Source organism: Bos taurus, chromosome 5, assembly GCF_002263795.3.
Source record: "Bos taurus isolate L1 Dominette 01449 registration number 42190680 breed Hereford chromosome 5, ARS-UCD2.0, whole genome shotgun sequence".
Classification (NCBI taxonomy): domain Eukaryota; kingdom Metazoa; phylum Chordata; class Mammalia; order Artiodactyla; family Bovidae; genus Bos; species Bos taurus.
Window position 1 is genome coordinate 67,271,665 of NC_037332.1, and position 13,600 is coordinate 67,285,264.

Below are 13,600 nucleotides of genomic sequence, written 5' to 3' on the forward strand. Positions count from 1 at the left end.
GTCACTCAGTCATGTCCAGCTCTTTACGACCCCATGGACTGCAGCATTCCAGGCTTCCCTGTCCTTCATTAACACCCAGAGTTTGCTCAAACTCATATCCACTGAGTCAGTGATACTATCCAGCCATCTCATTCACTGTTGCCCCTTTCTCCTCCTGCCCTCAATCCCTCCCAGGATTAAGATCTTTCCCAATGAGTCAACTTTCCCGTCAGGTGGCCAAAGTATTGGGGCTTCAGCTTCAGTCCTTCCAATGAATATTCAGGGTTGATTTCCTTTAGGATTGACTAGTTTGATCTCCTTGCTGTCCAGGGAACTCTCAAGAGTTGATTAGCCCAGACTTTATCCTTTGTGGTGCTAGGTCTGACATTTTTCCATCATGTCAATGAGACTGGAGCACCACCTGCTATTTATGTGTTAAGTATATTTTTAGGAAATAGAGGATAGTGGTTAATAGTACTAGCTCTGGAGTCACCCAGTTTGAAAACTAGATCCTCACCTACTTGCTGTGTGACCTTGGAAAAGTTGTTGCCTAACCTCTCTGCCTCAGTTACCTCATCTGTAAAATGGGGAGAACAATTCTATTTCACCAAGAATTGTGAGGATTAAATGGGTTAATCCATGGAGAAGTCTAGCAGAGTGAGTAGTAAATAGTAAGTCTTCAACAAATGTTGGCTATAGTTGTTTTTCTTATTTTCAAATACAGATCTCTGCTCTATGCTGCTGGAGTTACAAAAGTTAAAGGCTAGGCCTGCTCCTCAAGAAATTAATAATTGGTCATCGGAGACAGACATACAGTGAATTGTGGATGGAGGTGACTGGGCTTTTGTAGAATGATGTGCAAAATGCTGGGAGGGCCTCCAAGATGAATAATAGAGGAGCAGGACAGAAGCCTTCCTGGAAGAGGTGACATTAGACTTGGGCCTTGAAGCATAAGATGAGACCTGTAGACTCAGTTATTTGCTGCTAAAGTGACTTGGAAGAGGCCAAAGGATGAGTCAAAAACTCAACCAATGGCATCTTAAAAGAGACATTTCTTTGTGATAGAGTTTTCCACCACCATCACCTAAGTCAAGGACCAGCCTTCTGCCACATCCCCTCCACACCTGGAACTGTGCCCATTTATGGGTACCCCCATATATACTGCCTGATGACAAGCTCGGAACTTTGCATTCAGAGACAGAGGCTTGCAGTTTTCCATGGTGTGGTTGTGTTCATGTTGGCAGGGCCTGAGGTCAGCAGGAGGCAGGACCAGAGGAGGATGGGCAGAGCAGTGGGAGGCAGGAGCTTTTTCTTGGGAGTTTCACAAGGCACAAAAATTCCGGATCATGTCTCTGCCTCGGCCCCTTCAGGATATCCTGTCATTGAGCCAGGACATGTATACAGTTGAGAGTGGCCGATTTCACCACGACCCCTAGATTGGCCATTTTTCCTGTCTAGAGGCAGCTCTCACATATCATCTGTTACAATCCAGGAAAAAAAGGAGAGGAAAAGATTTAAAAGCAAACACTGAAATGAGAAGGAATTCACTGGGCGTTAATCAAGCTAAATTTAAGTAGCTACACAGTCCTGACAGGTGCCTGACGCGGAGAAGCAGCGAATATTTCCTCACCATGCTACAAAGTGTAATACTTTTCTTTCTTGGATTGGTGGTACAAAATCTCTGCTTCCTGTCCGAAACTGCAGAACAGGTAAGATGAAACTTATGTTTTTTAAAAGTTTGTTTACCTTCACGGTTGTGTTTGAAACCTTTTCCTTTCCTATGTGGTCATGAGTAAAGCGTACTCTCTGGGCTTCACAAAATAAAAAGCTTATGGTGAATAGGATGCTAACAAGGATCCATCTGTCTGAAGGGGTACTAACCCAGTTGGTTCTATTCTGTGCTAAAATGTGATCACTGGGATCTCTGATTTTAGTCCTAACATTCCTCTCTCCATTGTGGATTTTGCTGTCTTTTCTGTTTGTTTTAATGAATCCCTCCCATTACATCATTCTGAATGTTGAAAATAACAATGACTGTAGAGAGATGAGTAGAGAGGAGCTCTGGGGAATTCCAGGTCAGGTCATAACTGATTGAGAAACACAAGGTCACCAAAATGCCGGGAATCCATCCATCTACCTACCATGAGTTGTAGTCAAAGGACCCAGGGTAGTGGAATCAATGGCCTGATGAAGGACACCAGCACGCCTGCCTGTCCAGCAGATTCACATGAGTTGTCATCATACAGCAGGTTCAGAACCAGCTCTGCCGCAAGTCTAGGCTAGAGGAGGGTATGTGAGGGACCTCCCTGGCAGTCCAGAAGTTAGCACTTAGGGGCCATTGGTTTGATCTCTGGTCAGGAAACTTAAGATAACATAAGCTGTGCAGCCAAAAAAATATAGGAGTGTATGTGAGAGATGATCTAAGTGACTTATTTAAAATGCATTTCACAAGTTAGGATTTCTGCTTTATGACTAATAAAACATAAGCATGACTCTGCATCTGTGCCAGGCAATTTCTTTACATACATATATATAGATATAGATATAGATATATAGATATATATATACACATACATACAGTCTTTTTTCATATTCTTTTCCATGATGGTTTATCACAGGATATTGAGCATATCCTGTGCCATGCAATAAGACATTGTAGTTTATCCATTCTCTGTATACTGGTTTACATCTGCTGATCCAAAATTCCCAATACACCCCTCCCATATCCCCCCCACCCCCTTATCAACTACAATTCTGTTCTCTATGTCTGTGAGTCTGTTTTGTGACAGGCAATTTTTTATTTTATTTTATTGAAGTATAACTGATTTACCATGATGTGTTAATTTCTTCTGTACAGCAAAATGACTCAGCTATACATATCTATTTTTTTCATATTTTTTCATTATGGTTTGTCATGGGATGTTGTATAGTTCACTGTGTTACACAGTGGGGCCTTGTTGTGTACCATCCCACAGATAATAGTTTGCCCCTGCTAATCCCAACATCCCCATTGTTCCTCCCCGTGCCAGGCAAACTTTATCAATACCAATTTTACTCCAGTTGACTATACTCTGATAACGTTTTTCACTAAAATGTTGGAAGACAGCATATGGGTTAAGTGCTCCAGCTCTGAGATTAGATAGGGGCAAGATTGAGCTGGGGCTTTCTTGTTGAATCAAGATTGAACTAACAGCTATTTGAGGACCAGTGACTGGACTTCTGTAGTGATTCAGATGGTAAAGAATCTGCTTGCAATGCAGGAGACCCGGGTTCAATCCCTGGGTCAGGAAGATCCCCTGGAGAAGGGCATGGCAACCAACTCCAGTTTTCTTTCCTGGAGAATTTCATGGACAGAGGAACCTGGTGGACTACAGTCCATGAGGTCACAAAGAGTGACTGAGTGACTCACACTTTCACTCCTTTTTCACTCTCTATGCTCCATGGCTTACTAACTGTTGAACTCTGAGTGTGTTACTTAGTCCCTCTAAGCTTCAGTTTCTCCCATGACATTGCTCCACAAACAACAGTAGCTGAGTTTACTCTTCAGATAGGACCATATGAGAGAAATAATGAGCCTTTCCACTTGAAAAGAATCATTTGAAGGTCAAGGGATTTCTTGAAAAGACAGTATTAATTCTGGCTTGCTAAGATAGAAAAGACAAAGTAATGTCACCCCATATACTTATCTAAATGGTAAACCCTAATGTAAAGAAAATCCTGTTTAAAAAATGTAGATGCGCCCTAACCATTAAAGGGAAAGAATTCAAGCCATATCTAAAAGTGGCTTTTATTTGTCCACAAAGAACATTCCAGTGCTATTTTGGTTCATAATGATCACCAGATGAAACCTTCCAGTAAAAACAGATGTTTGTTTTCCATATGACACTATAGTGTGTAGGGAAGAGCAATGGCTGATCAAGGAATCAAAATCACTGACAGTGTGACCTTGGCTGAGTCACTAAACCTCCCCTACCTCAGTTTTCCCCCTGCTAAAGTGAGGATAATGATACTTCCTCTACTTACCTCTACAGTGGTCGAGATCAAATAAGATGGTGTCTTTGGAAGCTTGCATGACCATAAATTTCCCTGTAAATGTAAGCTTTCTTCTTATGCAGCCCTTACATATTTCAGTGAATTTAGAAATAGCTATGATGTTCCCACCACCCCTAGCCTAGTGCCAGACCCAAGGGATGACAAAGAAATAGGAGAAAGTGGTCCTCTCCTGCAAGGGTCTTTCTAATGGAGAGACCACAAAACATTCTTCACTGACCAGCCATAGGGAGAGGAGGAGTTGAGAGAAGAAAGATGAGTGTGGTTTTGTGGACATGGTGACACAGGGTATTAAAGGAGACAAAGTTTGGGTCACCAAGGGAAGAGGAAAGAACACTCTGATCAGTACAGGCAACAGGCCAAACACAGAGGTAAGAACAGAGAGCAGCAGGACTTCCCTGGTGGTCTAGTGGTTAAGACTGCGTTTGTGTGCAGGTGTGCCTGCTCAGTCATGCCTAACTTTCTGCGACCCCATGGACTGTAGCCTGCCAGGCTTCTCTGTCCATGGAATTTTCCAGGCAAGATCACTGGAGTGGGTTGCCATGCCCTCCTCCAGGGGATCTTCCTGATCTAGGGACTGAACCCATATCTCCCATATTGTCAGGTGTATTCTTTACCACTGAACTGTGCTACCTGGGAAGCCTCCAGTGCAGGAAGCATGGGTTCAGACCCTGATCAGAGAACTAATATCATTGAATGCTATATGATGTGGCCAAAAAAAAAAAAAACAGAGAAGCATCACAGGAACTGACGTTTATGGTCTGTGACATTCCAGATACTGGGCCAGGTGATTTGCACGTGTTATACCACTCAGTCTCAATAACCTGTAGAGTGGTTATCAATATCCCCCCTTTACAGATGATGGCAAAGAATAAGGAATTCATTTGAGACTATATACTTAGCAAGATACAGAGCTTGATTCCAATCTTAGGTCTTTTGAGTCCCAAGTTCAGTCTTTTTTCATTGTACAAAACTGCTGCTTAAGTTTGATAGGGAGATGAAGGAAACTTGAGAAAGAGGGGGAAATCCATGGAAGATCAGTACCAGAATCATGGATGAGGGACCCTGAAGACAAGGCCAAAGTGTGTCTGCATCATTCACTTTAGCAGTGAATTCTCTGCCACCTGCTGTTGCCAAATTTTTCCACAGTCATTCATTCAATCAACAAATCATTACTAAACTCTACTGTGTACTAGACACTGGTCCACGTGTTCAGAGTACAGCAGAGGACAGTATAGAAAATCATCACCACGCTCGTGGAGCCCACTTCCTAGCTGGATCGTAATGAGATTGTAAACGTCTTTGGAGCAGGAACTGTATGCTTCATTTAGCACCTGTACCACATTATGCCTATGGAATCGATGCTGAAAGAATATTCTTGAGACCTGTCGATCAATGAACGATTAACCTTGAAGAACCCGCTTACAATTTCCCATTTGAAAAGTGTACCCTGTGGTATACTTTCAGTTTCCCGTTTGAATATATGTAAATAGTGACATTGCCCTATTTTGCCAGACTCCAGACTTGAGATCCATGATGGCAAAGGCATGGTACCAGCAGCAGCTTCCCATGGCAGACACTGATCCCTGTTGATCCCAACACTCCTTTCAGATGGAAAGACTGGCCAGTCATCACCTGTCAACCTCATTGCCATTCCTGTCACTTCGTTTACATGAAGCTAATGGAGGAGATTGGCCAATCCAGGCTCTGCTAGTGGGATTTGATTTTTTTTTTTCTTTTTTGTTTTCACAGGGAAAAAGATGTGATAAGAAGTCTCTCCTTACAATTAGAACTGAGTGCCAGTCCTGCTCAGTCAACTTTGGAATGAAGTGCCCAGATGGTTACACCAAGATTACCAATGGCACTCCGGGGATCAGAGATTGCAGGTACTCATCATGAGATACTGTATATGTGTGCTGGAGTCTTGGAAATTAAGGGATTGTGAATCCAAATGGAAACTTCCCGACTTAAAACTACAAAGCATTTCCATGATTTTTTCTTGTTCTAAGGTTACATTGAGCCCAAACTTCAGCAACTTTGAGTTGTGAGTTGTGAGTCTAAAAATTATATTACGATTCACATTTTCATACAAAATTGACTACATTGTGTTGCACAGAAATATTCTTCTCTCATCTTGCCCTTCTTTATTTTGAACATCTGGGGTTTGTTTCCTCTGGAAAGAGTTCTAGTCAGAGCATGTTAAAAACCTTGGGTCTTCCTTTGAAACTAATACAACATTGTAAAGCAACTATACTCCAGTAAAAATTAATTTTTAAAAATACAATTTTAAAAGGCTTTGGGTCTGATAGTCATCTTACTAACCAGCTTTGCGCCCTGATACTATAGAACCCAGAGAAGGGAGACAGATTTGTTGCATTTTAGGTGAGTGTTGCATTCTTGAAGACCTCTTTTTGACCTTAAAACTCTCATAATTCAAATTTAATCCTTACAAATGATAACAAGCATTTCTGCCCACCAGCTCATGAATGCAGCCAGGCAGCTCAAATGCAAACACAAGTTTTAATTTACTCAGTCTCCTAATTTAAAAATTAAACTATTCAACGAGTTTGCTTTTAATTCAGGGGTGAGGGACTGGAAAATTTTTGTATAAAATGAAACAATTAACTCTGTTATATTACACTATTTTAAATTCATGTTTGCTTAATACAGCTGTGCATCATTACATGCTAAGTCACTTTAGTCATGTCCGACTTTCTCTGAGCCCATAGACTGTAGCCCACCAGGCTCCTCTGTCCATGCGATTCTCCAGGCAAGAATACTGGAGTGGGTTGTCATGCCCTCCTTTGGGGATCTTCCCAACCCAGCGATCAAACCCAAATCTCTAAAGTCTTTTGCATTGGCAGGCAGGCTCCTTACCACTAGTGCCACCTGGGAAGCCCTAATGCAGTTAACGGTACTATATTCTAAAACCCCAAGTCATCATTTTTAATAGAAGTTTCCCAGCATTAACTGGCCTGGTATTAGCAAGGATGTGCAGCAGTTGACCACTCAGTTACTAAAGCGGGCACACATTTGCAACCAGATTCTCTGAGAAAGTACATCAGAAAGATTTGGGGCTCAAAGTTAAAATTATAGGGGGACTTAGAATATTCTTTATACTGTACTCTTCACGACCAAAGTGGGCACTGGGTTATGTGTCCCCGCCCCCACTTCTTCCCCTTCCCACAAACACAAAGAATATGATTATTGCACTCACGCTGTCTATTTTAGAACTGGGGACTTTGACATGTCACTCATTTATGCTGAAACAAATCCAAGGCTGGTTTTTTTAATATAAAATTTTAATTGAAATATAGCTGATCTACAGTGTTAATTTCATGTAGACTGCAAAGTGATTCAGTTATATACATGTATTCTTTTTCTTTATGGTTTATGACAAGATACCGAATATAGTTCCCTGTGCTATACAGTAGGTCCTTATTGTTGATCTCTTGTATATATAATTGTGCATATCTGTTAATCCCTCCTAATTTACTCCCCCCCCCCCACTTTCCCCTTTGGTAACCATAAGTTTGTTTTCTATGCCATGCCTGGTTCTTGAGGGGACATTTCATTTTCTTTTGTGCTCTCCATTTCCCCTTCTTTGTGAAGAAATGTCCATGCCAGTATGTTCAGCCTTTCAAAGAAATAATCAACTCTATCTCCAACTTGAGTGCCCACAAAGCCAGTAGCTCTGCAGTTAATCAGCAATGTTCCAGGAACTGGTTTAGGGATACAGCCTTGAACTCAGCATCACACTATTCTTAATGGCCCAATGAAAAGAAATGACAGGAAGAATGCTCTAGATACACTGCAGTCATGTCCTGGAATAAGCCATCCATGCAAAGATCTCTGTAAATAGACAAATGTTTAACCTCTGTAGTATATCTGATCCTCAGCTGGTACAAAAACTGTTCTAAGGAACTCATGATTCTCTCTCAAGGAAACCATGGCAAATATTGCTCCCTACCACAATGGCACCCCACTCCAGTACTCTTGCCTGGAAAATCCCATGGACGGAGGAGCTGGGTAGGCTTCAGTCCCTGGGGTTGCTGAGGGTCGGGCACGACTGAGAGACTTTCCTTTCACTTTCACTTTTCACCTTAGAATACCTCTCACAGAAATTTTCCATCTATAGCATCTGCAAAAAATTTACAAGTCCTAAATGATCAGTTTATTTTGAAACCACAGATACTGTGCATCACATAACGCTTGAACTTTCCCTTCTTTTACTGGCTGCCAGCACAGTCAGAGACAAATCTGACTAGTCTACATCTAACATATGCCTAGAACCTAATATTATTTCTTTCATCAATTAACTTTATTTCTAACAGTTTAGATATTTCACCCTTATTTCATCCTTCCCTGATTTTTTTCATCCAGCTCTTACATTAAAGATGAATCACGATCAAGCTTTATTTTACCTAGGAAGCAAAATGTGTTCAATCTACATATTTTAAAATATAGGCAAGTGTAAAGACCTGAATAAAAACCTATGGCAACCTCACTGCCCAGAGTTCACTGAGTTGCTGTAATCATGGGTGAACACTCACTGTTTCCCTTCAAGGTACACCTTTGAGGTCAGAGCATACTCCCTCTCTCTCCCCGGATGCCGCCATATCTGTAGGAAGGACTATCTCCAGCCTCAGTGCTGCCCAGGCCATTGGGGCCCAGACTGCATGGGTAAGTGGCCTGCCATATTTCTTTGATATTTGCTTCTCAATGTCTCATTGTACAGGATATCAAGAGGAAGGAAGCCTGATAAAAGAGACTGTTAGCATCTTTTTCTAGAAGTTCCTTTTCCATCCATATGTGGAAAACCTTTTCAGCCCTGTCAGCTTTTATATTGATATCTGCTTTTTTCTCTTTAGGGATCTCTCTTTAAGACAATTCCTTTACAAGCCAGAAAAGGGGGCAACTGAAAGGATATTCATTTTTATAAAAGACTTTACTAGCCATAGAAATGGAGAAGGAAATGGCAACCCACTCCAGTACTCTTGCCTGGAGAACCCAGGGATGGAGGAGCCTGGTGGGCTGCCGTCTACAGGGTCGCACAGAGACAGACACGACTGAAGCGACTTAGCAGCAGCAGCCATAGAAAGGGAGTAAGAATGCCGGACTAGTATGATCTCAATACAATTTTCTTTAAGAAGACATTTGATTACAGTATCTCAAAGACTGTAGTTATTGTTTAGCAACCAAAATAATAATTAACTCTTCTGAAAAACTTGTCTTAGGATGCAATAGCAAACTCTGTAATGACCAGGTTCCACTGTAAGAAAAACCACCGGCCAAACCTGAGTCAGTGGTATGGTTTGAACTCCTGTGGTCCAACATAACATTTCTCAGCTGAAACTGAACTTCTTTTATAGTACAATTTTTTTTATTTATTTAATTTTTTTTTACTTTTTTTAAATTTTATTTTATTTTTAAACTTTACATAATTGTATTAGTTTTGCCAAATATCAAAATGAATCCACCACAGGTATACATGTGTTCCCCATCCTGAACCCTCCTCCCTCCTCCCTCCTCATACCCTCCCTCTGGGTCGTCCCAGTGCACTAGCCCCAAGCATCCAGTATCATGCATCGAACCTGGACTGGCATCTCGTGAAACTGAACTTCTATCTTGATTAAAGATGTTGACCCTCAAGCAGTGACTAAGTCCCTGATAACAACATGCTAATTACATGAGATCCCTTTTGGAGAGGGAAGGATAGTAAAAATCAGGCATTTTTATTCATGAATTTACCATTCATTTTCCATCTTCTAAAATGTAATGAAAACATCATAAGGATCTACTTAAAGGGAGAGATTAGTTCTCTTTTGCTTTGTGTTTTCTCATTAAAATAACATGAGCAAATTGTACATAGCTTGTAAAATTTAGAAAGATATAAAGAAAGAGGAAAAAGTAGTGACTTGTATTCTATCACACATAGAAAACTATAAATACTTTGGCTTATTTCCTTGTTCCTTTTTCTCCCCATATTGCTTGTAAATAGTTGAGCCCATATTATATGCATAACATTGCCTGTTTTTTTAACTAGTGATTAAATGAACAATAATTTCAATTTACTCAATACTGCTGACATTAGGTACTAGAGAAGTACTCGGCCTATGTAATCTGATTTAATTCTTAAAACAAATCTTTAAGTTATACTTTCTTATCCCCATCCTTCCTATGAGAAATACAATTTAAAGATTGTCTCTTGCCTCTCTCTTTGGAGTCAGTAAATAAAGCACATTCAAGTTCAGGGCTGCCTGTCACCAAAGTCTGCTCTCTTTCTACTCTGTCCCACTGCCTGGAGCAGAATTTGTCTTAAAAGAATAAAAAAGGACTTCCCAGTATATTTCTAATTTCTCTTTTTTTCTACAAGTATTTTTTATTTGTTCCCATGGTTTTATTAATTGTAATTGTTGTACAATATTATATAAGTTACAGGTATACAATACAGTGATTCACAATTTTTTAAGTTTACACTCCACTTATAAAATACTGTCTATATTCCCTGTGTTGTACAGCATATCCTTGTAGCTTATTTCGCACCAAATGGTTTGTACCTCTTCATCTCCTACCTCAATATTTGCCCTTTTTCCTTCCTTCTCTCCCACAGGTAACCACTACTTCATTCTCTATATCTGTGAGGTTGCTTATACTGACTAGTTTGTTATAATTTTAGACCCCGAATATAAGAAACATACAGTATTTGTCTTTCTCTGACTTATTTCACTTAGCATAATACCCTCCAAGTTCATCCGTGTTGTTGCTAATGGAAAAATTTAATTCTTTTTTTATGACTGAGTCATATTCCATTATATATACCATACCTTCTTTATCCATTCATCGGTTGATGGAATCTTGGGTTGCTTTAATATATTATCTTGGCAATTGTAAATAATGCTGATATGAATATTGGGGTGCGTATCTCTTTCAAATATATACCCAGGAATGGAATTGTTGGATCATATGGTAGTTCCCCGGTGGCTCAGACAGTAAAGAATCTACCTTCAATGTGGGAGACCCGAGTTTGATCCCTGGGTCGGGCAGATCCCCTGGAGAAGGAAATGACAACCCACTCCAGTATTCTTGCCTGGAGAATCCCATGGACGGAGGAGCCTGGCAGGTTACAGTCCATGGAGTCGCAAAGAGTCAGACACTACTGAGCTACTTCACTATGGTAGTTTTGATTTTAGTTTTTTGAGGAACCTCCAAAATGGTTTCCACAGTGGCTATACCAATTTACATTCCCACCAATAGTGTACAAAGGTTGCCTTTTCTCCACATCCTTCCAACATTTGTTGGCTGTGTTCTTTTTGATGATAACCATAGTGCCAGGTGTGAGGTGACATGTCATTGTGGTTTTGATGTGCATTTTCCTGATAATTAGTGGTGTTGAGCATTCTAATTTTTCTTCTGTTTGGTAGGTCCCTTCAGCCCTCCCAGTCAATTTCTGGATCACGCTCCTTACCCTGGGAAGCTCGGGGTTTAGGGTACCCTGGCCCTTCTCTGTTAACCATTCTGCTCTGTTTCACCTTAACATGTTGGCACCTTGTGTTCTAAGAGTTGGTCACATCAGAACGAAGCAATTAACCCAGACATCCAGATGAACTTTCTTTTAAGCACCAGATAGGGTCATGGTCACATCCGGTTCACAGAATCATCCTCATAAAATTGAATTTTGTATTTGCTTTTCTGTTTCTAATCCACAGAAACTAATGTGATCTTAAGTTAATTAGACACACAGTAGACGAGAAAAGGCTTTGTCTCAGATGCAGTAGTGAAAGTGAGCATATCCAGTCTAGTGAATAACAGACCACAGCCCAGAGAGCAAAAGAACCCAGGGCCCGCTACCAGAAGTTTGAGGTTTGAACCTATTCCCCTCATCACTAATTTGGGCAAATGATTTGCTGCTTCTCCAACAGTCTCCTTAGCTATCAAATGAGGGTAGAGAGTCCTACCTTACAAAACTCTAGGAGGGATTTTAAAACATCAATATAGACAAAACTACTTAATAGAGTTCCCTGGTGGCTTAGACGGTAAAGTGTCTGCCTACAATGCAGGAGACCTGGGTTCAATCCCTGGGTTGGGAAGATCTCCTGGAGAAGGAAACGGCAACCCACTCCAGTACTCTTGCCTGGAAAATCCTACGGACAGAGGAGCCTGGTAGGCTACAGTCCATGGGGTCACAAAGAGTCGGACACGACTGAGTGACTTCACTTTTCTTTCATGACACAAAGAAAGCTTTGTGTAAACATTTTATGTATGAATAAATGAGAGAATCAGAGTCAAACAGACCTCTGATCATGAAAGGCAGATAAAATGACTCCCTTTCTCTGAGCTCCTTTGAAACAACGAGGCATTCATAAAACAGTCAACAGGATTCAAAATCTCTGGTGGGTTTCATGCATCACACTGGCTATACCAAAATTGTGGCAATACTTGCACCTACAATAGAAGGAGTCACAGATTTCCTTGAATGTTCAGGCCTTTCCTTGTGATAGGTCTCAAGGCCGGAGAAGCAAAATGTGGAAACCAAGGTCAGGACATTTTTCTGCTGTTGTCTCGTTGGGGCAGAAGGGCACTCCCGTTTATCTTCATCTTCCAAACATACCAAACATCTCAAAAGGCTTCCTTCCTTTGACTCAGGAAAGAGATAAATGCTCTACTTGGCTGTGTATTTCACCTCTCCCATTTTGCAGTGATGACAAGTGAGATCTTGATTATTGCTTTACATTGCTGAAAGGATAAGGCCATTTCAGAGCCACTGACATATGTCCATCCTTCTTTTTGAGGAAGTGCAAGCCCTGGAACAGGCTTCTTTCCAAGGCAAGGGAGGAATCCACTTCCTTCTCAATGCGTCTGACAAAGACATTCACAGTCAACACCTCTGGGTTACTTTTAAAATTATTTTCATAGTGCCTTATTCAAAATTAGATAATTCGATAATAAACTCTGAAAACTTAGAAAACACAGAAAAGCACAAAGAAAAAACTGGCTCATTTTCTAAAATTAGGAATAAGGCAGGAATTCTCCCCTGGGGGAAAAAAATATGTCATCCTGATGTCAGGAAGATGTTTCTACTCAGGTTTACCTTGCTTTTCCCTCATTAAAACTTGTACAGCCTTATCAAAACTGTGTATGGGAGTCTCTTCCCATAAGCACAAAAACATTTTTAACCTTGAAACTTAATCACATTTGAACAACCAATATTCTATTTCAGAGGAAATGGATGTTTCAATTTGAACATCCCAGTTCTTTTTTATCCTACTATGAACTTTAGCAGATTTGTTCAAAATCTCAAGAGCGTCAGAAAAACAATGTGGGTGCAGGGTTACACAGAAACTCAATTGTTTCAATCTGATTATTTCATCTAGAAATGGCCTTGATGCTTTGTGAAGTCAATGTCATCAAATTAGGCACATTTATTTTTTTGCCTCATGTCACTGTATCTTCAGACTTCTTATCCTTTCCTCTTGTATGTTTCCTGCCATTCACTGCCTGGGTTGCAAATAATGGACTACGTGGATTAGAAAGCACTCTGTGAGGCATGTCCTTCTTGGCTGTGAGTGAC

At 40.7% G+C, this 13,600-nt stretch overlaps 1 protein-coding gene across 2 annotated transcripts in view; it reads left to right on the forward strand.

Annotated features, from left to right (window-relative positions):
• Nucleotides 1-1,401: 1,401 nt before the first annotated feature.
• Nucleotides 1,402-13,600, forward strand: part of STAB2 (stabilin 2) — a 172,172-nt gene continuing 159,973 nt past the window's right edge. Inside the window, exons 1-3 of one of the 2 annotated variants that reach the window (XM_059886141.1) lie at nt 1,402-1,688; nt 5,782-5,915; nt 8,597-8,712. In XM_059886141.1, coding sequence (XP_059742124.1) covers nt 1,611-1,688; nt 5,782-5,915; nt 8,597-8,712 — 328 coding nt within the window. In that variant the 5' untranslated portion in view covers nt 1,402-1,610. The remainder of the gene's footprint in view (nt 1,689-5,781; nt 5,916-8,596; nt 8,713-13,600) is intronic. The other variant, NM_001206679.2, reaches the window with a different exon arrangement.